Raw genomic sequence first — 27,215 nt, 5'->3', positions numbered from 1 at the left:
AAACGACAACCATATCTCTGCATCCACTAAAGTTTCACACTCGAGATTCGGCATATAAATTTCTCATTAAAAATAAACAAACACGTGTTTGAGCGTTTTTCGAAATTCAGCATCTGAACGGTGCTCAAACAGAGGACAATAAACATAAATTCGAACACTGTGCGGGCGAAGCCATGAACGGTCAGCTGGTTAGAAACAAATCTGTTAATAGATTATGTTGTGCAGTTTCGTAGTAAACAACATCGGTTTCTCTTTTCTGTATTTCAGACTCCGAGGCATCGACGATCCTGGGCATGCAGACGATCTGGTTCGTGGTCGCGCTCGTTTTTCTGATCCTGAGCGTGGCAGGCCTGGTCACAGTGGCGGTCCTCTGCTTCTGCAGGCAACGCGCCGCAACCCCGAGGCATCCCCATAACGCGCACAACGCCCAGACTCATCCTCCAGTCAGCTTCCCATGTGAGTCACAAAAAGCACACTCGTTCGCGTCTCCACGCGGCCCATTCTCCTTCTTGTGTCGTTGCTTGGTCGTTGCTTGGTCGTTGCTCGATGTGCATTCACCCTTCCGTTCGACCATCAGGCAGTCCGCTGGATTATTCACCCTCTCCCCTTTCATTCTCAGTTTTTCGTCCCTTCGACAATGAAATTCTCTGCGTTTCACGAGTCGTGCGGGAAAGTCGTCGAGAAGAGAGGTTGGGCAAGCTCCAAAACGATTTTCCTCGATCCTCTAAACTACAAGAGAATTGAAAACGCAGGTGGCGGAGGCCAGGCTTTCGTGTATTTTCTTTTTTCGAGGTTTTTCGTTCCAGTTCGTTTGCGTTTGTTAGAGAAGCAAGGAAATCGCGAGTTGCTGGTGGGTAAATCGAGATGCCTTTTATCTAAGGAATTGCAGATCGCGCGGAGAAAATTGAGTAAGGTGAAGTCAGCGAAAACGTAGATAGAGAATACGAGACTTGATATTTGATTTGATTTTTAAAGGGAACAAGTAGCGAATGTACAACTTAAGAAGATAAATTGTTTTCAGTTGGTTTTTAGTTTTCTTCACGTTGAAATTAAACTACGTGGTTACTCTATGATTTAGCAAACGGTTGTGTTTGTTTTGTTCCCGCTGGGTAACCATTTTTATACCTTTCACGTTGTTCCTGCTGTTTTGAAGGATCTATAAAGAATCAGATTTGATAAATTGCCTGGTAGTTGGGAGTCGTGTGAAAGAAAAGCCATACATTACTCCTCGACAAAAGTACCACGACATTTCTTAACCATCTATTACGTTATACTTATAGCTTGCAAATTGCATACTAATGTCTCTATGTTTTTTAAACGTAATTTTATTTCCTTTCCATTGTGCCATTATGCCTCGTACATTGTTAGCCCATCATCCTAGCTCCACTCGATTCACGTAAGTACCATTGTTAATTTTCAAATTTTAGATCAAAGTAGGAAACTGATAACTGCGAGGAGAAATCTTTTCCTCTAAGTCGAGAAAATTTTGTTTATGGATGTGCAAATTTTTCGGAGAAAATCTGTTGAATTTTCTCGAACGAACTTGAACTTTGACAGACTTTTTGATATTTGCAAAAATACACCAGTTCTTCTTTTACCAAATTTCCCCGCGGAAGAAAAATCAAGGAACCAGATTTTTATTTCATTGCGGCGTACCATTCTAGTTTTATTTTTTATAATAATTGGAAGTAGGAGGGAGAATGGAGCCACGTTCTGGGGTATTAATTTAATCTCTGACCGGTTGAGCGAGATTACGTTTAATTAGCTTCTAAGACATGCCTTGAGACGGGTCGAGCCAATAAATGAAGGATGCACGGCCGCGTTTGTAGCTCGTAAACTGTGTATAATTCGACACGGTGAACGTGATACAGAAATAGCATGCACAGTTTTAATGGTGCATCCCGTATTAATTCATCAAAGGGGCGACTAATTAGTTTGGCGCAAGATTAATTTATCAGGCACGAGGAGCTAAACTCGATGAAAGGTCACGCATGAAAGCTGTTCGTAATTCACGTGGAATATTTAATTTTTTCGATGAAAGGACTAAATTGAAAGGATCAAGGGAACCTATTATACATTTTGTTTCGGTAATTTATCTTGGGTGTGATTTCAAAATAAAATTACCTTCGAATTTAAAGTTATTATTAATTTACCATGTATTTGACGTTGAGCGAATGAAAAATACTCTTTAAGATTGATAATAAATAATAATATTTAATATTAAAGAATAAAGAGACTGTCGATCATTTTTACATATATATTTTAATCTTCTGTTATTTATTCGATCAAGTTTCATTAATCGAATTTCTTTCACAGTATTATCGAAGAAACGAGAGTGTACAAATAATAATGGAGACAAAATGAAAAGCGATACTTTGAAATTGATTTCCATAAATCAAATGTTCATCGTAGAATACACACAATGCTCGTCGTCATTAACGAGCCAAGTGAAATATTTGTCTCTATGTTTTTTCTTATTTCTATGCCTGTCACCGCGCTATAGTTTCAATTTTACCTATATGAATTTTATCTACGGTATTCTCTGACTTGGAAAGTGGCGTTTGAGATCTGAAAATCACCATCACGAATGATAAGAAACTAAATCTCTTCGAAACGTCAAACATAAATCGAGCGATGTATTTCTAATTGAAACGTCGAATCGTCTTAAACTGGTCTAATTACATCAAGGAAGTTAATCAATTTGCGCTTCTGAGAATTACATGGTCCCTTAGATCCCGTATAAGTTTGGTTGGTAGTTTCAGTTACATTTCCTTGTCTCTCCTAATTGTTTATTACCCGACTCCGCTTCTGCAGTCGTAGTATGCTTTAGAATTTAGTGCAACGGAGTTGGTAATGCAGTGCAGAAATTGGTGCACCTGAGGCTACACTACACAGCATTTAATAATAGGTTTCCTTGAGTTGAGAATACAGAACCGTCGTACGTATTAGATTAGGTTCTCGCGTTGTGTTTCATTGTTACTTCGAGAAAGTGCTTCATTTTCACTGATAGGAACATCGCGATGGATTATTTTTTAGTTAACATCGACTATACTATTTTCCACGTTCGTCTACACTTGCGTGCAATTTGCTGTTTAAAGCAGACACCTGACGTATGATTTATATTTCTTTATTCTACGGAAATATTATATTCGAAAGATTCGAATTTGTAGTTTAAAACAAATAAAACAAATGTATATCTCAGAAGGAAAATGTAATTGTACAGGAACTTTCTTTTCTCAGCAATTTTCGCTACAATTTCCATTCACGTATTTGAATTTCGTTTGAGAAAATTTCGAATCGCATCGACGTTCTTCGAGATCATGATAAGTCACATTTCATTTAAATATTACATTCGATAACCAAACGATAAATTAGTCGACGATCCACGAGAAAGCAATTGAAGTGAAGCGAGAGTTAAAGTCATCTCGGTAAGGAATAAATCTTTTCTTGACTTTGTAAAAGCGGTAATTTAAGAGGTTGCAGAGCTTCACTTCTCCATTTACTTTGACTACGAATTCGCCAGAACGTGTATTTCATTTGGTAATACAGACGAACGCGAAACCGCCGCTGCTTCCTTGAAAATTTATCCTTACCGTTGCGTGCAAATACAAAGCAAACGAACGTCTGAGCGATAAATATGTTTGCAACCGATCATAAATTTGAACATTCACTCTCCCCGCTTTCTACCTTGTATTTTGATTATCTGCTTACTTTTTTCTTCCTCTGTTTCTTTCGCCCTCCTGTAATCTCTGTATTAACCTCGCGAGTTTCTTGGCCAAATTTATTATTTCTCGTATCCTTCGAACGGAAATTACAGCAGTGGGAAAAGCAACGTGTGCCGAGTAATATATTACGGGGACATATTTTATGGGTTCGTGTAAAATGGCCGGCGATACGTGTCTAATAGATTCCCGACGCGACAAAGCGTTCTTTATTTCGCCACTGGTGAAATACCAGGCGACTGGCAAATAATAGCAGTGGAATCACGTGAAATTGATGCTACGCGGCTGTATTATTCGGAAGGTGGCCGCGTGACGCTCAATAAGAGGAAAATATTAGTAGCCGAGGGATAATAAAAGAATAAGCTGCGAACAACTATTAGGTTGTCCGAAAAGTTTCTTTCGTTTTATAAGAAAATAACAGACGCATAATGTTTTTTGTTTTATATTAGTTTATTGAATTATGCACGAACGTAATAATAGAAATAGATCGACCTAGTTCAATAAAATAATATAAAACAGAAATTGTTGTTCATCTATTATCGCCTTATGAAACGAAAGAGACTTTCCGGACAACCTAATACATATAAAAACAATTCCGCGATAATTCTGTGTTTTCTACACTTTGTGCCCGGTGAAAGACGTTTTAGTTAGAGGAAGCGTAAGTAGGAAAAGGAAAATTAAGTCGACTTGCTATGTTTGTTAAAACTGTAAAGACAATAGATGGTAGAATAAAACATGAAACACACGGAATTTTTAAATTATGTGTTGTTGTATACGACGAACGTGGAAATTTTTGCCAGGACAATTGGAAAGAAAGGAATCTTTCCCTGCACGCAATATCCAACAGTAATCGTTTTAAACGATCTATGAACTAGGTGAGCAAATTTATTAAAGTCACGTATTTATATAGGTTGATTGTTGTAACTTTATTTTCTCTACTATTTATTATTCTCTATTATTTTCTCTTTTATTTTACGATTGCAGTAAGTAATAGAAATATACAACAGCGAAATAGTAAAGTATGAATGAAAGAAATAAGATAAGAAAGTAGTAATAACATAAACTCGTAACAAATTCCGAGCATGAAGTTTTAAAAAAATTACGAAAGTATCAAGCCGATTCATCACATCGAACATCAATCAAAGGGGCAATTAAAGTCCCATTGTTCTACATCTTGGTGTGGTAGTTCTGACAACTTGCTATACTTTTATATACTTCGGATACTTTTCAAAAATAAAAAATGTTTGAAAGAAAATGTTCGAAACAGATCAATCTTATAGATGTCGAATTGATTTTTGAAAACTTATTTATTATTCCTGCATTCTCTTTTCTCAACTTAAGTATACCTGATGGATCAGATTTAATTCTGCTTTTATAAACTCGAAGTGAATATCTATCGAAAAGCGCAGAAAACAAAGAAAAAAGATAATCAGATCGACAGTTAAATTAATGGATGTTGTAAAAAGTATTATGGTAATATGATTGTTTAATTCAATGGGAATATTGAATGCCAATATTCTATAATTTGGTGCATCGATTATCACAATTCTATTAATACAGTATCGATGTTATTTTCATTGATACTGATTATAACGGACATGATTGTACCTAATCTTATCATGGCATTGGAAACATATTACGCATAGCTATCGTAATCACATTTGATTGCCTATTGCTGTATTTATATGCATTAAACCATTGTTACGCGAACAGAGACTGCCTGATGGATTATAAATATTTCTGCATCCGCTAAGCTTTCGCTAATTTTATTCCCACTGCGCTCAAAATGTCATTATTGACGATATTGAATGACTAACGATATATTGTGTATCGCTAATTAGCTTTACGCTTCGAATATCAGCAAAATGTTGAATGGATTCTAACAAATACGACATAACGTTAAGTATAATTTTGAATACTTTGAATACTATCGTTAATGACGTAAAATTATTTTCATAATAAAGGATCTTCAAGTTACTAAAATATTTAATTTTCAAATGACCTACCACGGTTTTTAATAATATTCTACTCGTACGAAATTTATATATTTAATATATGTTGGGAGAATATTATTAGTGTCACATAAGTAAATTAAGAATTATAATTAGAATTTAATATTGCTCGATATAAATTATCTCTAAAAGTCGTACTTTTGCTTCTTCGAAGCAAATCGCATTTTGGAAAGTATTTATTGGTGTCCATTATCTGTTATTAAACTTATGATTCAAGAATTTAACTCTAAAGTCTTTAAACACATTTTGAGCATGAAATCTTCAAAACGCACTACCTTTCATAAATTTCTAATAATCTTTAAAATTATAAGTTACGATTCATGAGCTTTGCTTCAAGAACGTACCATCGTTCTTAGACTCGTCAATCGTTGCTTATATTTATTTATTTCTACATATTATTACCTATTGTACGTATATTTATATTAAACGTGCTGTGTTTCGTGAATTCGCAATAACCTGTCATAAATATTTTTCTGTGCTTCGTTGTTTTATTACAGCACAATGTATAACATGTTAACGTTATACCTACACGGGTACAGTATGAAATATCGATATTTATACACAATTTATGTACAAAAGGAACGAAGCGGAAGAAAAGAAATTTGCATGATCAAAAAAACTTACAGTCGAGTAGATAAAGTAAAACAAAAGAATAAACGATCTTCCATCTATATAATCGAGATCAGATATACAGGGTGGTTGGTAACTGGTGGTACAAGCGGAAAGGGGGTGATTCTACGAATCACGAACAAAGAAGTCGAAAATATAGAATAAAAATCTTTTTTTTAATTTTTTTTTTTAATTTTTCCATCGAGATCCGTTATAACGAGACGTGATAAAGTGCACGCGTACCGAGCGAAAATTCAAAGTCGATTTTCTCGAAAACAAAGCCTCGAACGAAAAATTTTTATTCTATATTTTCGACTTCTTTTTTCACGTAGAATCACCCCCTTTCCGCTCGTATCACCCTGTATAAATATTGTATTCATTATTTCAGAAGACAGACCAATAGAATAAAGTACAAAATACATGTACGCGTGAATAGCGTTATTTTCTCATGAAATTCCGCAATATGCGATTGAAACCACAGAAACGATATCATCGGCGATCCACCATCGACCGTACGTTTGCAATTTTGCAAAAAATTACACCACCTTATAAATCTCATTGCCGCCTACTCTTTCTCTTTCTCTTTCTTCTTCTCTTCTTTTTTATTACAATCTGAATCGATCGAAATTGCAAATGGCGAGTGTCGGTGTTTCACGGAGTAAATAATCGGCGGTTATTACGGCGAACCTGCGGCATGCATCATTTCGTAAACGGCGCGACATAACGGCCGAACTGGCCAGTGCATTTTAAGTTCGTGGCAATTAATAACGCATTGTCGTGTATTGTAATGCATATTGCACGGAGTTAAGCGTAACGTATGATCGACCGCAAATTCATTTTTCACTGTGATATGCGATCGCTCGGATACGTACACACGCGGAGGTGGCAATATCGTGACGGTAAATATTAACCGGTTATATGTATCGAGCGAGCAATCGGCATTAATTCGAAGATCGGTGCCTGTTGGCAAAGAGTTACGACGAAGTCGTGTGTATCGCGACGTTTGCGATTCGTTGCGCGAAAATCCATCTATCGCTAGATACGATTGCAGGTTTCCATTAGAAGTTTGCGCAGTTAATTGCATAAATTTGAACTTGTTTAAATCCTTCGCCTCGAACGACCAGTCTGATTCAATATATTGCAAGTGTCCAAACGATGGCAATAACGTTGTATATAAAATATACAACAAATCTGAATTGAATCGTACGTGAAGATTTCGAGGGACATTTTGAGGCTTTTTTGTAAGAAATGTTACATCAGAATGAGATTTTTTGTATTTTATTATTCAGTCGTAAAACTAAAATACGTAGAATTCAACGAGATATTAGGTTGTCCGGAAAGTTTCTTTCGTTTCATACGGTGATAATAGATAAACAACGATCTCTGTTTTATATTATTTTATTGAATTAGGTATCATCCATTTCGTTATATTTCTATTATTATGTTCGTGAATAATTCAGTAAACTAATATAAAACAAAAAACATGGTGCGTCTGTTATTTCCTTATAAAACGAAAGAAACTTTTCGGACAACCTAATACATAGAGATGTGTACGTGCATATATACGCTTCTTAATGCAAGACTAGAAGTTGAAATGGAGAATAAGGCAAGTGACGAGAATGAAGGAATCCGCGACATTGGCTTGGAAATAAAGTGGAAAGAAAGGAATATGAAGGTATAACAAATTTAATAATATCTCGGTATTTTCATAAATACTATAGCATACTTTATAAAGAAATAATACTATGGAACTTGCGAACCAAGCACGAAGAACTTTTCCACAGATAGAAATTACATTTTATACCGCGACGAAGAATTTCGATAAAACTTTGATCCCAAATTAATGACTCGGCTTCGGACGCTTAATTGCCAATAAAACCTGCTTAATCCTCGACGCTTTGATTTTCTTTCACACGCAGCAACCTTGATCAATGGATCGAATGAAGTAGCTTTGTTCGTTTAATGAAAGTTTCACCTTTACTAACCAGCGCAGGTAACCATTGACCCACACCGCAACGATGGAGCGTGGAGGAACGTGATCAACGAACTCGATCGCCATATTTTCAGTGCTAACCTCGGCTCTTTATTTACCGAGAATGCAGTTATTTGGGTCGGCACCGCGAACTACCGGGTCAGGAAAGCCGTGCAACGAAATTAAAGAACCTGTAGAACGGAATAAAGGGTGGTCGTTGCAGAAGGTTCCCGGAGCAATAAAACGTACGGCGGCGTTTTCATTAAATGATCGATCGCGATGTATCCGCGCCAGTGCTCTCAGTTTGTGATATCGTTAGCCGCGTTGTTCCCAGTCCTTTCGAAACGTTCTCCTTCCATCTAGTCGTTTGCTTCGTCGTCGCGCATTACAATGTTCGTTTGTCAGAATAATTGAGGATTCTAAGCAGAACTGAAACATTCTATGAGCAATACGTTGCGATTGTTTCGGCAAATCTCCTCGAGCTTCTGATCAATAGCGCGTATTGTAGAGGACCTGTACAGGGCATCCCGAATTTAAATGTGAAAAATTCGGGAACGCGGAGGCAACCGATTAATTAAGAAAAAGAATCCTTTTGAGATTTGCATCGTTTCTACTGCATTTTGAAGAAAATCGCGAGAAAGGAAACGAAAACGTTTACGTTTCTTCGCTTGTTTATTTGTATTTATTTATTCGTGTTATCATCTGTTTAACGAAGGTTTAATATCAAATATTATCAAAGCAACATGCAACTGCGATTAGAACGGTTGTCGTTAGAAGTAATGATTGCATTGCTGCACCAGCATTTTGAATTGATAGATAAGAGTAATAAATGAAAAAACGAGAACGTTTTTGTTTCTTCTGTAGCGAGTTTGTCCAAAATAGAGGAAAAAACGAGTGGATCTCCAAAGAACTTTCTCTTTGTTTACCGGTCCTCTACGCTCTACCGAAATTTTGACATTTAAATTTGAGACACCCTATATAAGAAAGATAGTCGGCAGCGAATACTTTCTAATTTCTTTCATTGATTTACTAGTACAATAATACTGTATATCGTTATGGTAATAATTATGAAAGTTTTTATTGTTTATCGATCGTTTACGATATTCATGCACTAGAACCGAAGAAAGTTTAACAACGGAATAGGATCAAGTTTTACATCTTCTCTTGAAAAAAGTTTAGCAACTCACGATGGAACTTTTGTAGCAAACAAACTTTTCATCCTGCCGCGGAAATATTAAAAGGGGAACGAGGAAAGGGAGGAGTGGAAAATCAACGTTTCGTTTCTTTGTCATTGTTTTAGTTCGGTTGGTTATCGTTCGGTTTGAGCAGAAGAACTTGGAAAATGGGCGGAACTTGTTAAAAGTTTCTTTTGTAAAACAGCGCAAAAAAGTCGGGAATAATAGAAACAGGGAAAAAACTGGGTAAATAAAAGTTCGTAACAACGAGAGAAAGCGGACCAATCGACAATGGATGATTAATTAATTCAGCCTCTATTCTGGACAAAGCTGCTTCTATTTAAAAAATAAGCGAAACATTTAGAACAGCAACTTCGGAAATTATTTATATCACGAATCCAGAGAAATTCATACGTATGCAAATTAAGTATATTCTACTCAAATCTCTAATAAAATTTCTGATAAACGAATTTCACATTTTTCTTATATATTTTCCGATAAAATTTCAGACGCTATAAAATCTGTACTCGAATATTATATACGATGATGGTTCAACGATTGAAAGAAGAACGCATCGTGTATCACTAGTTCCATCTCTCTCCAGCAAAACTCAATTTTCTCCATTTTCTACGATTCTAATCAACAAGTTCCATTCGCATATTACTTGCTTCTTCACTCGAGTTCTCTCGCTACGATATCCTCGATACTTGCAATCAAAAACATACACACGCGCGCACACACACTTACCACTCAATATCGCTCCGGTTCAACAAGTTTGATATTCTTCCAACCAAAACACCCACGCTCTTCAACCGCCATCGTTCGTACTGTTTGTTCGTTAAACGTATTCGGGACAACGAGTGTGTGTATCCCCTCGAAAAAGAACTTCCGTGATTCGTGCGTGCATAGAGCCTGTGTATCATTGAATTTCCTGACGGTCTATCGATCGGACAGGCTGTCGGTCCGGCGAAAGGACCGTGGAAGACCGTGGCGAAAGCGGCGAAGGCGGCACGAAACGAAGGAAACGTTTGTCGGAGATTAAAAGACAGCCGGCCTCGAGCCTTAATTTCCGTCCCGCGAATAATTCAGCCCGACTATAGTCTGCTTCCCCGGTCGGCGAATAGGTGAGACATTATCCGGCGTCGCGAGACGTTAATAAATCTTGCAATGGCCCGTTGCCCGTTATCAACTCGCTGCGCTCCATTAAATCGGAACGTTGCGTTGCAACGAACCTCTTCCCACCGAACCTGGCCCATTGCGAACCCTTCTCCGCGGTTCCTCGTATTTCTCTGTCTTTCGCCGCCGATTCTTCTTCCCTCTTCATCGCGCCGTCGCTTCGATCTGCGCGATCAGCGGCCGGCAAACGCGAGGAAAATGTAAATAACCCTTCGACCGCCTACCGAAATGAAATGTAAATGGACCGCGCCCATCAAGGCCACGGGATGGGAGTGAATTATTATACTGGGATATAAGCGCGGAGAAATGGTAAGATGTCTCGTATCGATCATTTTTGACCGATGGTACTCGACGACGTCTTAATCGGCCGTTTTGTATCATTGTGACGAAGGTTTATAGGGAGAGACGGATGGGATGAAATTGTTTGGTTCAGGTTGTTTCCATTGGATAGTCCGATAGAGTGATAGATACGGATTGAACAGGTCTTTACAATATATTTTATTTGTTGTATTTTTGTTATCATTCGTAAGATATCGAGAATGAAATTTTAATGGCAATGGTATCTGGACTTGATAGAAATCGATACTTCGACATCTGCGACTTATCCGCGCTGACTTCATTTTCTGATTAACTAAGTTTGTCAGATGGAGATATATTTACTCGAGATTTGCTATATTTTCAATATTTCAATAATAAACGTACAAATAATGTTATTTATAAAACTAAGGAATAATTTGTAAGTTATTTCTAAAAAAAAAGTAATTATTTTATAATTAATGTCTAGATGGGGGCTAGGTATTGTACTAATTAAATTGTACTAATATCAATTACGTCTAATTCTAACATTAATTACATTTTAAAAGGATCGAATCATTCGGGAACATTGTTCGTTAATTTCATTCGATTGTAGCGTTCTCTTTTGTAGTGTTCAGGCGTAGAAGCAAATCGACCCGGTAATGGCCGGGTTACTGGGTCGTGTTCTTGTTTGTTTATCAGCCGTCTCTTGGCCGCTCGAAATCTCGTGGATTCCAGCTCAGTAGAATTTACAGAGTCGCTGGCTGCTGTGCCGCTTTCAGCTTAACCTAAATTTTTCGTCACCGTTGAAAAAGCTTGCTATCGCTACTATCAATGATATTGTTTGTGGAAACGGAACGAAGAATTAAGAGCCGAGACAGCATCCGCTCCAAGTAGGCTGACCTTAATACTATCTTTTCGCAGGAAGTTGTTTCTCGTAGAAATGTAGATTTTTATGTCGATGCATTTCACATCTATCAGAATATATATGTGAAAATAAACAATAATAAAATACGTGAAACAATGATTTTCATTGCGATTAATCATTATAAATAACCATAACTTCTTCGGTTACTGATAAACGGTATTATAAAGCTAATTTCCTTCGTCCGTAACATTTACTAGTAACCAAAACAATTTCCATCGTTTATATTGGTTAACGTGAACACTCAAAAATTAATATTTTTTAATTACATCATATTTTTACCAATCTCTTTAACATCGCTGACTTTCATTTAAATAAAAGGTAGTTTTTACTCAATGATCTTCTAAATTAAAATCCCAAAGAATGCTACTTGTAGTCTATAAACAGTACATAGATAAATAATATATTTGTTATCCTTACGAACTACAAGAAACTTTTATTTTTCCTCCGAATACAAGAAAATATCAATATCCATCGACAGATCACAGTGAAAACGCTTGAAACTCCTGAAAACCAGCATCACAGCCGAAAAGTAAAATGATTATTAAAGATTATGCCGTGAGGCATTAGCCCGCGATCCATAAAGAGGAAACGAACGTTCGAATGAGAATTTCGTACGTAAAATCACGCGATCGACGGTCCGCCGTGTCTAGACGGATTGCGTGCAAATTATCGACCGATAATCGCGTCGCATTATGCCTTATTACAAGAGATCGGACACGAGTATGCGACCGCGAGCGCAATTTGTTTGCGGCTGTTTCACGATAACCGGCTGGCCCAACGAGCTTTCATTTATAACAGGCAACCGGTTGTACGGTGGTCCGTGAGGGTACGTTCGCTGTTTGAGGCCGACCAACCAAACGAAACGACCTCGCGCTTTTTCGCGTTCGCCGTCGACCGACGTTGTTTCCGCTGAACGATCGCCTCTACCGTCACAGCGACGTGCGGTCGCGTCCCATCGTATCGCTGAACCGTGAACGCATTTATTCGCCGGATGACGCGCACTTTCCTACCATTTCGTCCCATTTCGTCGAATCTCGCATTCCACCGCCTCGTTTTACCCGGCAAACGTTTGTAAAACGTCATACGAGGCAAGGTGGATATGCTCGTTTTCTAACGGAGATACGAGGAGGGGAGGAGAAAGGAGGTTGTTGCTTGTGGAGAAATTATTATTGCGCGGGTAATAGAGGGCGAAGAGGAGACGTCGGGCTTCTGGAAGCCGGAAAATAGTGAAACTGAGTATTTAGTAGAATAGTGAAATTAAGATAAATAGAGAATTTGATCGCTCAGCGATATTGTTCGATGTAAATTAAATGTAACTGTATTTGCTAAGGTTAGAACTAAATACGGTTTTTTTTTTTTTTGAATTTGATATTATCGGAGTTTGAAAAGATTTAAATAGGGAAACTTAATAGAAGAAGATAGCGAATTGTAAAGTGTAGATGAGAAAATAAGATATCTCGTTATATCGTAAAATGTAATAAGAAAAGATATCACTGATCGATTGCCGAAAGGTAATTGTTTATTTTTGTCTAAATCTTTGTCTAAATCTAATTCGTCTAATTTGTCTAAATTATTTTGTCTAAATGAAAGATGGATAGTGTAATAAGCTTGTTCGCATTTTTTTAAAGTCGCATCTGAGATCGTCGTGTAACATTTATTTAATCAACGATGTACGTGTTATTTCGTGCCATTTAAGTAATTTATTATCATTAAGCAATTTATCCACTCTATCTCTTGAAAGTTTTTAAAGAAAATAATTATGCGAATAATTGTTTCTTTTTCATTCGACATTGTATTGTTTTTATCGGTTTATAGTTTGTAATTCTTAAATCCTAGGGAAGTTGACTTTTTGTTTGCCACTCAATTTGATTAACAGTTCGCTTGTTATTTGCGACATAGCCAGTGGCGAAATTCTGTGTTTGTTCGTGAAATAGCGTTATTGGTGGACGCACGAGAGTGAAATCCAATTCGTATTTAATTTTATCGCCATACCCAATAACGTGTTATTTGATTACCCTTCGTGTTTAACGCGAACTGCTTGCTCGTGCCTGATCACCACATCTGATTCCACTTCGTAGTCGTGTAATTCATATAATTCGATCATGTAATTCGATTTGCTCATGAAACCTATAAACTAGTCAAAAAAGCTACACAGAATTTGTACAAGTTTCACCTAAAAACAAAAGAATATTTATGTAAATATACGTAGTTGCAGTATTATCAGACTTTTGTTATATTCGAAAATATTGATATGTAAAATATTGACAATAAATACATACTACTACTATGCATACAGGTATATTTACATAAATTCAAACAAAATGTTACGAAAAATACGATCTTGCTTAATTTACTTTATTTGAACCTGAGAAATGGTATATAGTATAGAGTATAGTATAGAGAAATACCTGAGAAATAGTATAGTAGTATAGGCACATTTTGTGACACCATTTTCAGTTTAACCGAATAACATTTGCAAAGTTCTGTTTCGTACACTTTGCTTTTGAAATTTCGTAATGTAGAATTATAAGCAATTAATATGCATTGCACGTAATTTTCAGCAAAGTTGCGAAATCTGATTAGATAGCTTTCAAGCTACACAGAGTGCGGTCGAATATCATGTACATGTTACGAACAAAAATAAGAAGAAAATATAGAATACAGTTTTTTCGTATGATGTTTCGTTCTCCAGAATTTTCAGTTTGGCAATTTTATCAAATATACGTGAGCTAATTCTGGACTGAACAACTGATGAGCGAATAATCGACAGGACGTTGTTCTACATGTGAAAATAAGTCGAAAGTGTAGAATAAAATTTGTCTGCAAGATGATTTATTTAAGAAAAGGAAACTCGAAAATTTACTAAACAAACAAACCTTTTTCACATTTTTTCCTTATTCTTGCGTCTAGGATAATCTTCTATTGATCGTTTACTCATCTCCAGCCGGTTGTTAGCCAAGTTTAAGCGTGCTTGACAAATTTTCAAACTTGATTTTCTAGAAAACGAAGCGTCATATGAGAAAGTGATATTCTACGTTTCTTTTTCTTATTTTCCATAAGGAATCGCCTGTTTGTACATGTTATTCGATCGCACCCTGTATATATGTAGGGCCCGATGAATATAAAACAAGCTATAAAACGTAAAAGTAATAAGAGTCAATCGAAAACGTTCGTGATATCGTTACTGGCCTTCTTTTAATTTTATCTGACTCAGCAGCTGAGATATAAAATCGAATAAATACAATAAAAAATTATGAAAACGCATCCAAGGATGGTAGTAATTTTTGTAATCAAAAGAATGTCAGAAAGTGCACGCAAATGATTCCCAAGGCACAAAGTGTCAACATGCGACCGTCAATCCAGGTCAAAAGTAAATTCAGCCCCTGAAAGTTTCTCCAGGAACGAAACTCCCTTGCGATGACTAGCAACCACGCTGCCATTGCCTACCGTTGCCACAGCAGCAATCCGCATGGTTGGAAAAATGCGAAGAAGCTGGCTAATAGGCCGGAGGAAGTCGGAAGAAACTGGGAATGAAAGAAGCGTTGCTTGACAAGCAATGCCGGACACTGAGCTCTGGCCTCGTTCCAGCAGAGCATCGACCGTTTGCAACCCTGTTTCTTCGTTCGTTCGAACTGGGTAGACAGGCCAGAGATCTCTTTGTTTTCTTCCTCATTTTAAATTTAAAAACTTCCTTTCTATTACCTTAAGATCTGCTTCCCTTCTTTCCTACTTCTGTCAAGGGATTTGTTGATAAAGCTTCGTTTAACCTTTAAGAAATAACGAGTGCCGGCGATCTTTGGTAAATTAGAGGATTTTCAGCCATTAATTAAGTATTCACAATCAACACTTATTACGTTCTTCTCTTTAGGGAAGAATTACTTTCTTCAACAACGAATTTTTTTCTTTTTTTGCTATGTAAGTCGTCCTAATTAATAATTAATAATAGTAGGTAATATGTGAATCAATTTTAGGATTAATTTTTAAAGGTAATATATGCTGAAAGTTAAACAACATAATTTTTTAGACGGGAAAAGGATTTGTTCGATGAGCTTAAAAAGACGAGGCGCTCGGAAAGATTAAACACTGATTCGCGGCAGTTCTTGTATCGTAACGAATCGTCAAATTAAAAAGCTGTCCGACTATCGACGTTTAATTGGAAAAGTAACGCGATATAGATTAATTCGAAGACTCTTTTGTCTATGGTGATATTGTCGAAAATAACGAGGTGGTGGAGTCTGGTCGGTTAATTGGCAATTTAATGTTTTATTTATTTATAACGATGGAGCCTGGCAATGGAGAAATTTTCAACCGAAATTCGTTGATCCTGGTACTAGTTAGACGTGTTATGTCGGGACGATTTGCACAGACAGAATTGCGAAATAGAATTCCGGGATATTCCGGGGAAATCTGCAATTTCCTATTTGTGATGTTTGGCGGAGAGAACGAGATTATGCTTTCCTTTCCTGTTATGAATTTTGAAACAGCTAAAACGGGCGAGAACGGGTAATGTTACATCAATCTTCATACGATATTTTTCACGATATTCGACTTTCACCCGAATAAAGACATAGAGAGGAATATATATAAGGTAACGAAAAGCATAATTCTGTTCAGGGAACGTAATAATATTTATTGAAAGGATAATTTTATTTATTTAAAACGTAGAGAATATTCGAATAAATAAAATTGTTTTGTTAACAGAAACAAAAAGATTAATAGGATATATAAATAAAATGTATATTACGCGAAACTACGTATCCTATTGTAATAAAATGCCGGAGATATGAGAAATGTTATTTAGTATAATAAACAAAGTAAAACAAGATAGCATAAAATAAAATTTCATATTTAAAGGGAAGAAAGTGAACGTTTCAGATTTCATTCTATTCATTTCGATGGAATTGGTATTTTTTAAAATGCGGTAAGAAGGGTATTTTTCCAGCATTCAGTATCTTCCTCCGCATATTTTTAACAAGCTATGTAATTCTTTTTGCGCCGTTTCGATATTGGACAAAGCATTATCCCCTCTGTTTCCATGTTATATAAGCGGTTTCTTCTGGAAAATTCAAACAACCGATAGAAACTGTATTTATTATTCCTCCTTTGAATGGATTTAAATTGCAGAAACTGTCGCGTATATTTCAACTATATAATTTACATACGCATTTACGAATGACGATCGTCTTTTATTATATAATACATTTCTGAGTTTCCGAAAAATGTCTACTATCTCAATATCATTGGTTGCATTGACGTCGATAATTCTTTTATCAGTTTAGAATTCGTCTTAATCTAACTCATAATTCAGAAATTAAAGAATCAAAAGGTAAGGACTTATCGTCTTTGCAAATACTTCTGCATGGTGTAACGATTGTACAAGTCAGTTTTATCATAACGTACATATTAATTTTTAAAAATCAATTTAATCGCGACAAAATATTCAATCGTACGTGAATACATGGTACTATTCTAGTAGCACTAGAAGGCATAAAGTCTTCGCGAGATCTACAATTTTTCTAGAATTTTGTAATTAAATTACATTTTGTATGAAACGATCAAGTATTCGGATATTTTCGAACTGTAGTACGCGCGCGTTTCGTAAAAGGAAAATTCCTCTTTTTTTGACGAATTTGCAAGAAACTTGTTGATGTAACTACTTCAAGAAAAACTCTACATCTTTATTTATGTACATCCGTGACCTGTAGACTGCTATTACGCAGAAATATTCTAAAAAGATACGGTACATATTATTGTACTCTTAAGTATACATTATGTTTTGGTTTGCAAGGTCTAGGAACAAAGGAACTAATAAAATCTATTTCTATTTATGTTTTCTGTAGCCTCAAGGTAAAACTATAAGCTTAACTTTTTTTGGTAATGTCTTTTGCTATAAATAACACTATAACACAATAACACTAAGAAAGTAAGGATCTGAATCAGCATAAATTTATACATTATACTTATACCTTTAATTATTTCAATATACATTTCTATTACAAATTCATCCATTAGTTTTTCAATCAGTCAACCTCAAGCTCAACAAAACTAATTACAATAATCACACTTATCTAAGATTTTGACAAATTCTTTACAACCGATCTTTCACTTCATTTCCGCTATTAAAATTCCCACGACGTCACATTAAGATCATCGAGACACGGTTTATCACGTACAGTTATTCTTTATTATACATTTACATCACGCCATTAGTAAACCCGTTTATTTTCATTTTTATTGCATCTTGATGCATCGAGAAAGGGCTGGAAAGCGGACCGTCATTACATCGGCTCGTTTATCACAAAAATTATCCCTCTATCGTTTCCCTCTTGGCATGTCGTGGTTTCAACCCTTCATTTTTGTCCAAGCAAGCATTTTCTGGCTGTGTTTTCAGTGCTTGAAATTTCGGCATATAAAGTCAGCGGTTACCTTGGCCAGCAATTGGTAGATGACGATAATTGAGCACACAACGCGTAATTGGAACAGACAAAGCCATTTCTCGAAACGAACGTAAAAGTGTTTTTGGCAATTGACATTCAACGTACGTTCTACACTCTACGGGAAAGTACGTGTCTACGAGCCGCATACTAAGCGAGAATTTCACCTTCTAGCGGCGGAAACACGCGTCCACTTTCACGGCCACATCCGAAACTAATATTTCCAGGCATCATTTTTATCGTCATACGCCACTTTCGGCTGTTTTATATTCTAACAACTGTTTGATTTCTAATTAATTATTATTTATAAATCGCTTTTATGTAATATTGTACGTTATAACGATTGTGATCTGTAAATAATTAATCTGATCTCTCGAACCAAAAATTCCATCAGAAGGTAAAATGTGTTCTTTTTTTTTTTAACGAGAATACAAGAACAAAAAGTTAAAATTTTTTAAATATCCAGAAACTTAAAATATTTGTTTTGATATTTCAAATGAAATATGAATTGTTGCTGGATATAATGTTCGAGTAACTGACATACCATGCGACATACCATGTCAATTAGAGCAATTATAAGTTGATGTATGTATTTGTCGTGTATGTACTAGGATCGGGAGAACATGGTAGGTTCACGTGATTAACTTCAATGACACTGAAGATTGCCTTCAGTGGCGCGCAAACTTCCTCTTATGTATTGTGAACAATAATTAACTAGATTTTATCAAGTAGATATGAACGTGAATCCAAAATTGTTTCCTTTCGCTGAAAACAATTGCTGCAATCCTAACAATTATTTCTTTGATATACGCTACTAAAGTAATGGATCTATTACTAAAAATTATTGAAGTAGGAAAGATAATTAAGAAAAAAACAAGATAAATGGACGACAAATTATAAGATTACACGCAGTCACGATAATAGATAACATAAAATAAAAAATAGGATTACGCCTAAATTAGGCTAAACGATTTTCTAATCATTCATACAATAAATAAATTCATAAAAAGTTACTTCTTACAAGTAACGAATTTTATAAAAATATAATAAATTCTTCCTATTGGTTATATTTTCGTACAACTAATTATAATTTAACAATTTTATAACAACTTCGATGAAAATCGAAGAAAGTTCGAAGAACGATCGCTGAAAGCGCTGTCTGACTCATCGATTCACGGTTTCCATAACAACACTACGTTATCTACGAAATCACACGCGAGTGTCATCATCGATTTCCGTCGGCTGCGCTCCGCTTTCGGTCGCGCGCCTGCGCCAGTCATATCGACAGACTCGCGATTTGTTCACGTCGAATCTTCCGGCGTTGTTTCTACACCGTTACAGATTCCAGCTCGTAGACAATAGTCCCATTGAACACTGGGGCGTCGTTTCCCGTTATCGTTCTTTCCGCTGATCAATTTCGCGAATCGGCAGTCAGTGACGCTTCCAAAAAGCGCGAACACTAGCGTAGACTAATATCGGCAACAGCGTGCTTCAATTCGTCATCGGCTCGACCTTTGTCGAGGCAGTCGCGATCGAGCGGTGGCGGCGCGTCTATCGATCGTCACGTGCATACGTCGTCACAGCCAGGTAATTAGACGAGTCGGGTCTGGCATGCCCCTCTTTAAGAATTCAGAGCTCGTGCGGCCAGTGGTACGTGCTGATCGAGCGGAAAGTTTCCCTTGCGACTGGCTGACGCACGAACCGCTTACTAGTTTCGTCTCGGCAGTCGAGTGAAACCGGCCCTAACGGCCGTCAGTCTTCAGTCTTGCCGGTGGAGGACCACTGGACCAGTCAACAGACTCAACATGGAACACCTGACAACGTGGAAAATGTTTTACGTTTGTGTATTGGCCATCTCTCTGATGGTTCGTCCGTCCACTGGCTCGCAAATGCAGCCGCTCGTCGTCAGCAACTCGTTGGACGAAGGTGTCGCCAAGGACTACTTTATAGGACCGTGTCTGGTGAACACGAATCAAACTTGCCCTGATAAAGAGGTGACGTTCTTCTTATACACGCAAAGAAATCCCGATGCGGGTCAGCAGATCATGGTCGACGAGAAGCGCTCGAATTTGAAACGAATCCATTTCGAACCTTCGAACCCTACCAAGATCCTGATACACGGTTACGATTCTGACATGGCACTGTCTTACCTAGTGGACGTGCGAAACGAATATCTGAAAACCTATGACTACAATGTGATAGCCATGGATTGGCATCGTCTAGCTACGGCACCCTGCTATCCCATCGTTGTGCAAAACGTGCCACACGTGGGCGATTGTTTGGCCCAGCTGGTGCAGAGATTGAGGGACGTGGGTGCGGACGATATCCACGTGATCGGCTTTAGTCTGGGTGCTCACGTGCCCGCGTTCGCGGCTAGAGCTCTCAGACCGTACAAGATGTCAAGGATAACGGGTTTAGATCCTGCCATGCCGTTGTTTGTCACCGTGGAGAATGACTACAAATTAGACCCGTCGGACGCGGTCTTCGTCGATGTCTTTCATACGAACGCGTTCATTCAGGGCAAGGTGGAGATGAGCGGGCACATAGATTTCTATATGAACGGTGGGATCAACCAGCCAGGTTGTTGGGACAATTGGAAGCCTTTCGAGTGTGATCATCACAGATCCGTGATGTATTTCGCCGAGTCCATCAATTCGGATGTAGGTTTCTGGGGCTGGAAATGCGGAGGATTTTCTTTTTATCTGCTTGGCCTGTGTCCTCCCAGGTACCCGGCCGTTTTGGCTGGCGACAAGGTGGATAAGAAGAGCAGAGGCTTTCATCTGGTGAGAACGAACGGGCACAAACCGTACGCCATGGGAAATTTCAGCGTGAACCGGTTAGATATGTATACGTAAGGTCGACGAAGTGTCGAGCGTTACTGTCGCGAGATACAACTCGTACGATAAATCGAAGAATGTACGACGTGAGACTTTCGGATGCGATTCTGCTCTCTGATTGCGGAGCATAAAGAGGACACGTGCGTGAGACGAAGCGGTTGCTGCTGCAAGCGGGCACCAACGATGTGTCCCTCCGGCAAATTGTCACGGTGAGCGTGAGAGTTGACTGAAAAACGTGTTCCGTGTCAAGGTCAGGGTATCTCGAGCACCTGGTGCTCCGCTAATCGATACTGTGTTCGGCGTAGAGAAAGAAATGGGGCTAACCGGCTATAAGCCCGTTTAGGAGTTGATTCGTATCGATGACGCGCGCGAAACGGATGAACAAACTATCGGCTCGAAAGTTTCGATAAAACGAAATCTTCTCTGGGAAGATTAAACTTGGACATTTCGAAGCATTTCTCGGGCAAATTTTTGTGTGAAATACATTAATATCAAACATCTTTTTACTTTCGCCAAAGTGATTAGGATCGTGGATTTGAACTTATATATCGTGGTTAGGGGATATCGGTTCGTTGCATCGGTTTGACGAATAAAAATCAGTGGTTTGATTGGAATTGTGAACATCGTTGTAAGCTTTTTACGTAACAATGTGCATCGAATGGATCTTTACGAGATATTATCCAACTTATATCTAATCTTACGTGTAACACGCGCATAAGTTACAGCTACATTAGTGAGATTTATCGAAGAAACTTGATTTCGAAAATATATGCAAAATATATATTGAATATATGCAAATATAAAAGAATTTAATTTCAGCGTAACATATGTAAAGGATTACATATTTATGTAAAAATTACATATGTAAATTGTAACATTACATATGTAATTACATATAAAAATTACATATGTAAAGGATTATAAATAAGCTGAATTTTATTAATATCGTTTGAAATATTGATAAACGAGTTGCACGTAATCTGTTATTTGTTGATAGAGGCGTAGTCATTTAGCGAGATTTTGTATCTATATTTATGGATTGTCGTCGAAATAATGATACAAAAATATTATTTTGTATAAAATAAGAGAGGTTATTTATTCCTTATATCATTTACTTTGGATTCTCATATTTCAGTCATTTATTGTATTTATCATATCGAAAATTCTTTATTTTCATCCAGTGTTATTAATTGCTATCAATTTACTAAAATATTTAAAGCGATTAATAATATACGATTTATATTTATTTATTTGTTACATTTAACTTAGATCGTAAAATTACGTTATCATCGGAGATATTATTTTTGATACCAGAAAATTCCAAGGCAAACATTACGTCCGATAGTAATGATATGGCTGTTACTACAAAAAAATACGTATCGATTAAATGTAACTCGCATGAAACATAAAAATGATTTATTTGTTTATCTATTTACTGAATTTTCCTATGATCCTCTAAACTTTTCCAACGTAGTTCCACTCTCACCTTTATGAACAATTTTTCAAATTCTGTGAACAACGCACCTTTGATATAAAATTGAAGTATGGAAATACACGTGTTAATGAAAATTTGTTTATAATTGTCTAGAATTTTTGAAAACAGACAAATATGTGTGAGTGGAAAACGACTACGGGCTTTAGTAATATTTAAAGCGTTTGTGAATGTAATAATGCCTTAAGTGTATTGTAAATATATTATATTGTTTGCAATGCCTTCCTATAGTTCTGAATAATATCATAGGAAAAAATATAGGTGTAGATTACATGATTTTATACATTTCAGTACTTTTGTATTAACACGTAAAATTATAATTATTATTCTTCTAGAATATTTCAAATTGATTTCTCAATAAAAAAAAAAGGCAAATGATAAGAGATTACACAATTAAGAAGTTAATCTTATCAATAACCTGTTTTCATCTTTTCTACGGTAAAAAGTCTGTCTAGATGTAATTATATATCTGTGATCAGATTAATGATTAAATATCTATTTGATTCGGGAATTAGAGCAACATAGATTGCAATCTAATTAATTAGTGGTATTCTATATTGATTACGATTCTTCATATTGATATTACATTAATTCGAAAGTTCTCAAAAGGAATAGAAATACACCTAAAATGAAAAGATATTACCAAAGCTACTCGATAATCTATATAAATAATATTTGTAATAACGTTTAACATGTAATATCTATTTAAATTATGCGTAGCGTAATATTATATAAGTTTCATCGAAAATAAATGATGAATCAGAATTCAGCCACGTTTGATTTTTCAACAACTCCACTATTAAAAAATTAAAAATTCATTAGAATCGATACATTTTCAGTAAAGATTCTTCGCCAATGAAATATAAAATCATTTATCCATATCTAAAAAAATACTGCAATCTTCTCGAATTAATAAATTGCTGTGTTATAAACATATTTTTTTATCTTCGAAAACTGTCTGGATATTCGAAAACACACTAATCGATAGACGACACAAAAAGCGGGACAAGATAAGATTTCTATATTAGGAATATTCCAATTGTGACAATGCTTTAGTGAAGTCTAATTCCCACGATATAAAATCCATTAATAACAAATGACAATTGTTATCTTAGTCGAGTGACAAATCCAGACACGTTCTACTCGGTCATTTATTTCCTATCTACGTAACGTTGTACGGGGTGTCCCATTGTTTTTTCTGCAAAACCGTTCAAAAATATTTTCCTAATAATAAGAATTTTAAAAATGTCATATAAAACAAAAATTGATAAATGCGTTATTAACCTGTTAACTGGATCATCCCTTAACCAGAAACTTTTACTAACTTTTTACTAATTATAAAAATGTATTAATTAATCAAGACACGAAAAAGTCAACTCCAGTTATATTAATTATAACATAATTTATCATTAACGCGAATGAATTGACACGTAAAAGGATAGGAAATCCCCAAATGTAGTATTGTTTTTGAAAAAAAAATAATCCGTATATTTAACTCGTTTTCCCTCTTTAAACAGTTAAACAATTATTAACAGCAACACGAGTTATTGATCATTTTTCCTGCAATGTTTTATAATGTGGCGAATATCGAACGTTCGTACGATTCTAAAAAGAATTTATTACTTGAACAGAGTCCGGTGCAAAGACCTTAGAAGATCTAAAGGACCAGAAGCCTTACTGCATGATCCTGTTAGTTTCTTTAAAGCCGACTTTAAGACAAAACGGTTCGTCATGCTCTATAAGTCGCAGGTGAAACGTTTCAAGAGTCAAAGGCTGTGCGAGAGAGGCTTCGATTAATTTTGTCGCTTACATACCGGGGTCAGATTTCCTGATTATATTATGTTTATTAATGCCATTTTATGTAAATCAACGATAAGTATAATGCTCACTATCTTAACTTTAATAAGTTTTATATCGCGTGTTCTACAGCAAATTTATTACTACGATTAAATTAATGAAATTTGCTATTGCATATTAAAATAATTGAAACGAATGAATAAATTCCAATTTAATCGTACTATTTGCAAACGCAGTAATAGTAACAATAGCGATAATTAACATACGTGTAATCTTAGAGTAGATTACAAGAATTAATATATTTAGCAAGTAAATGTATTTACCAAGTTTTTAGAACGATTTTAAAATATAAGTATGTCATAAAAGTAAAATCAAATTTTATAGTAATAAACAAAAAGTGTATGGTGTCGAGTGCCAATTATGACTTTCCTTTAAATAATCTAATTGAAAATTTAACAATTTTTCTCTCTAAAGTAACATAAACCATTTCATTTGTACAGTGTTAGAACATTCAAATTGAATCATCACCAATTCGAATATTAAACAAACGGAAAGCACGTTTTGGAAGTTGGATTGTATCCAAACAATTCGTTAGTAACTAACGAGGCTCTCGTTAGCCGGTACGTGATGGCAAAGACTATAAGAACCGGCTCGAAAAAAAAAAGAGAAAGAATTCAGGACACCGACTAATTCATTAAAAAATCCGATTGTTACAAATTGAAATTACATAACATAGTTTAAGCAACAGGTAAAGGATTTTCATTTATTCTAAAACGAAAATAATTTAAAACTAGAAACTCTTTTTCTAAGGAAAATAATCCTAATTAGTTTTGAGTAATATTTCAGCAACTAAAATTATAAAGTTTACAAACAAAAATTGTATAAAGTATACAAATTCTAATATTCAATTCTAATATTATATCTTAAATTAACGTTGTAATCTTCTACTTCTCGAATTTTTAACATTCATTGGTAACATCTCAAAAAATGTTGTTTCATACGTAAACTGTATACAGTTCGGGAAAATGGGATTAATCGATTAATTGTAGCTTGATAATAATAGTTGTTTAAGGATGAATTATTAAGTAACCTACTTATTAAACGAGCTCAAGAATTAGATCGTGTATCTCTCGTCTATTTACAGTTATTTTTTCAAATTTTATCTTCATTTTCTGCAATCGTGACACACATCTGTATTACATCTCACATATCTATCTAGAAAATCTAGGTTATTTTCTCTTTTCAGTATATCTTTAAATGGAGCAAGATCCATCTACATATTGAAATCTCTCTGAATATTTTCTTCTGTAAAATACGCGATCGTTTGATCGAAAACTTACGGTATAACATTTTATATCAAAATGACGCACTCTGCAGTTTAAATTCACGTGGAAGATATCAGAATAGCATTGAAACTAGAAACAACGCGATGCAAGAATAGATTATGTAATCAAAAAGTTCGCGCGCGCACGTAAATAGCTGGTAAAAACGTCAGTTTGTACGTAGAAGGTATTGTAATGTATTCAAATGCATGCAAATGCTGGCTTTGCTTGAAACGTGAATATCACTAAAAGTAGGTATAACAACATAATTACTTAAAGAGTGCACACATCGTGATGAAAAGAACTCGTATTAGGTGAAATTTCAGATATTTAAACGTAGTTATTCGCCAAAGCGGAGTGTAATCTATGCATTTGGATCTTGCTTTTCATCGGAAATGGTAAATTGTTAATTCAATCTTTGGGTAGTCGATCGGTTCAGATTCCTTTTTTTTTTTTTTTTTTTATGAGAAATACAATTTTTCAACAGAAACAAAATTATTAAATCGACATACAATGTGGGTTTTTGTGGATTGTCGAGGAAAGTTTTCAAATTTTAGTTGACATTTGTGAAACACCCTGTTTAATCCAGTTACATATAAAATATACAAAAATGCACAGAATAAAATAGTACGACAAACGTTCCAATATTTACTCCCGAGGAATGTGCACATTTCGTATCATTAATGCAACGTTTTTAGATCTGTTTATTTTTTCTAGTAACGTCATGTTACACGAGATCGTGCGACTCGAAATAAGCATACTTCTGGTTCATTTAAATGAATGGGAAATTAGTAGGTCTGGAAAAGTGATAAAACGTTGTGTGTACCGCAGCGTAAGCTGCGAATTAAATTTTTTAAATGAACCACGATACGTTCGCAGGTTTGTTCCTGGTATATCTGAGAATATTTGAAACGTTCTTATCAATGTGTTCAAACCGACTATTAGGTTTATGTATGCAAGATTTTTGTTACTTCTTGCGATTTGTTTATTTGTTTATTTCCTTTCCTGCTTATTTCCTTGTTAATTTCTATGAACATATAATTTATTTTTATCAGAGCACGATAGATAAAATATCGATAGCGACATACAAACAAGAAGAAAGAAAAAAGAAAACTAAAATTGGAAGTTCGTTTTCTCTTTCTTCGCAATAAAATGGTTTGTACCATGCTTTCGCGGATTATAAATTGAGAATCGTAAAATTTGACGGAGACACGAAAAATCTCGGTATTCAGTGCGATGTACCGCAATCTTCGGTAAATTATGACAGATTTATGAAACGCATAGTTGTCCGATATTCACTAAGATACTCGAAATTCCTTAAATTTTCTTCGATCGAGAAACTCGCCCAAGGTATTCGATGAATAACGTTCTTGGATTAAAAGTTGGGTGAATTATTTATATTGTAAGAGGTATATATATATATATATCTTTCTCTCTTATCTATG

The 27,215-nt window shown here is 35.7% G+C and overlaps 3 protein-coding genes across 7 annotated transcripts in view; all 3 read left to right on the top strand.

Annotated features, from left to right (window-relative positions):
- LOC126869877 (uncharacterized) overlaps nucleotides 1-27,215 on the top strand; it is a 195,756-nt gene that overhangs the window by 67,876 nt on the left and 100,665 nt on the right. The window lies entirely within an intron of this gene.
- LOC126869876 (uncharacterized) overlaps nucleotides 1-27,215 on the top strand; it is a 288,377-nt gene that overhangs the window by 221,689 nt on the left and 39,473 nt on the right. For 3 of the 4 annotated variants that reach the window (XR_007691041.1, XM_050627012.1, XM_050627013.1), the window contains exon 5: nucleotides 268-456. Coding sequence is in view for 3 of the 4 variants with exons in the window: in XM_050627012.1 (XP_050482969.1) it covers nucleotides 268-456 (189 nt within the window). In the remaining variant the exon portion in view is untranslated. Of the gene's footprint in view, nucleotides 1-267; nucleotides 457-8,331; nucleotides 13,420-27,215 lie in introns of those variants that run through there. The other variant, XM_050627014.1, reaches the window with a different exon arrangement.
- On the top strand, nucleotides 17,868-21,987 carry LOC126869878 (lipase member H-like). The gene has a single exon (XM_050627021.1). It carries the CDS (start codon nucleotides 20,128-20,130, stop codon nucleotides 21,175-21,177), a length of 1,050 nt encoding a protein of 349 aa, XP_050482978.1. The 5' UTR covers nucleotides 17,868-20,127; the 3' UTR covers nucleotides 21,178-21,987.

This window comes from Bombus huntii, chromosome 9 (assembly GCF_024542735.1).
Source record: "Bombus huntii isolate Logan2020A chromosome 9, iyBomHunt1.1, whole genome shotgun sequence".
NCBI classification, from domain to species: Eukaryota; Metazoa; Arthropoda; class Insecta; order Hymenoptera; family Apidae; genus Bombus; species Bombus huntii.
The sequence above is the reverse complement of the archived record's forward strand: the minus strand, read 5'-3'. Positions and strand labels throughout refer to the sequence as shown.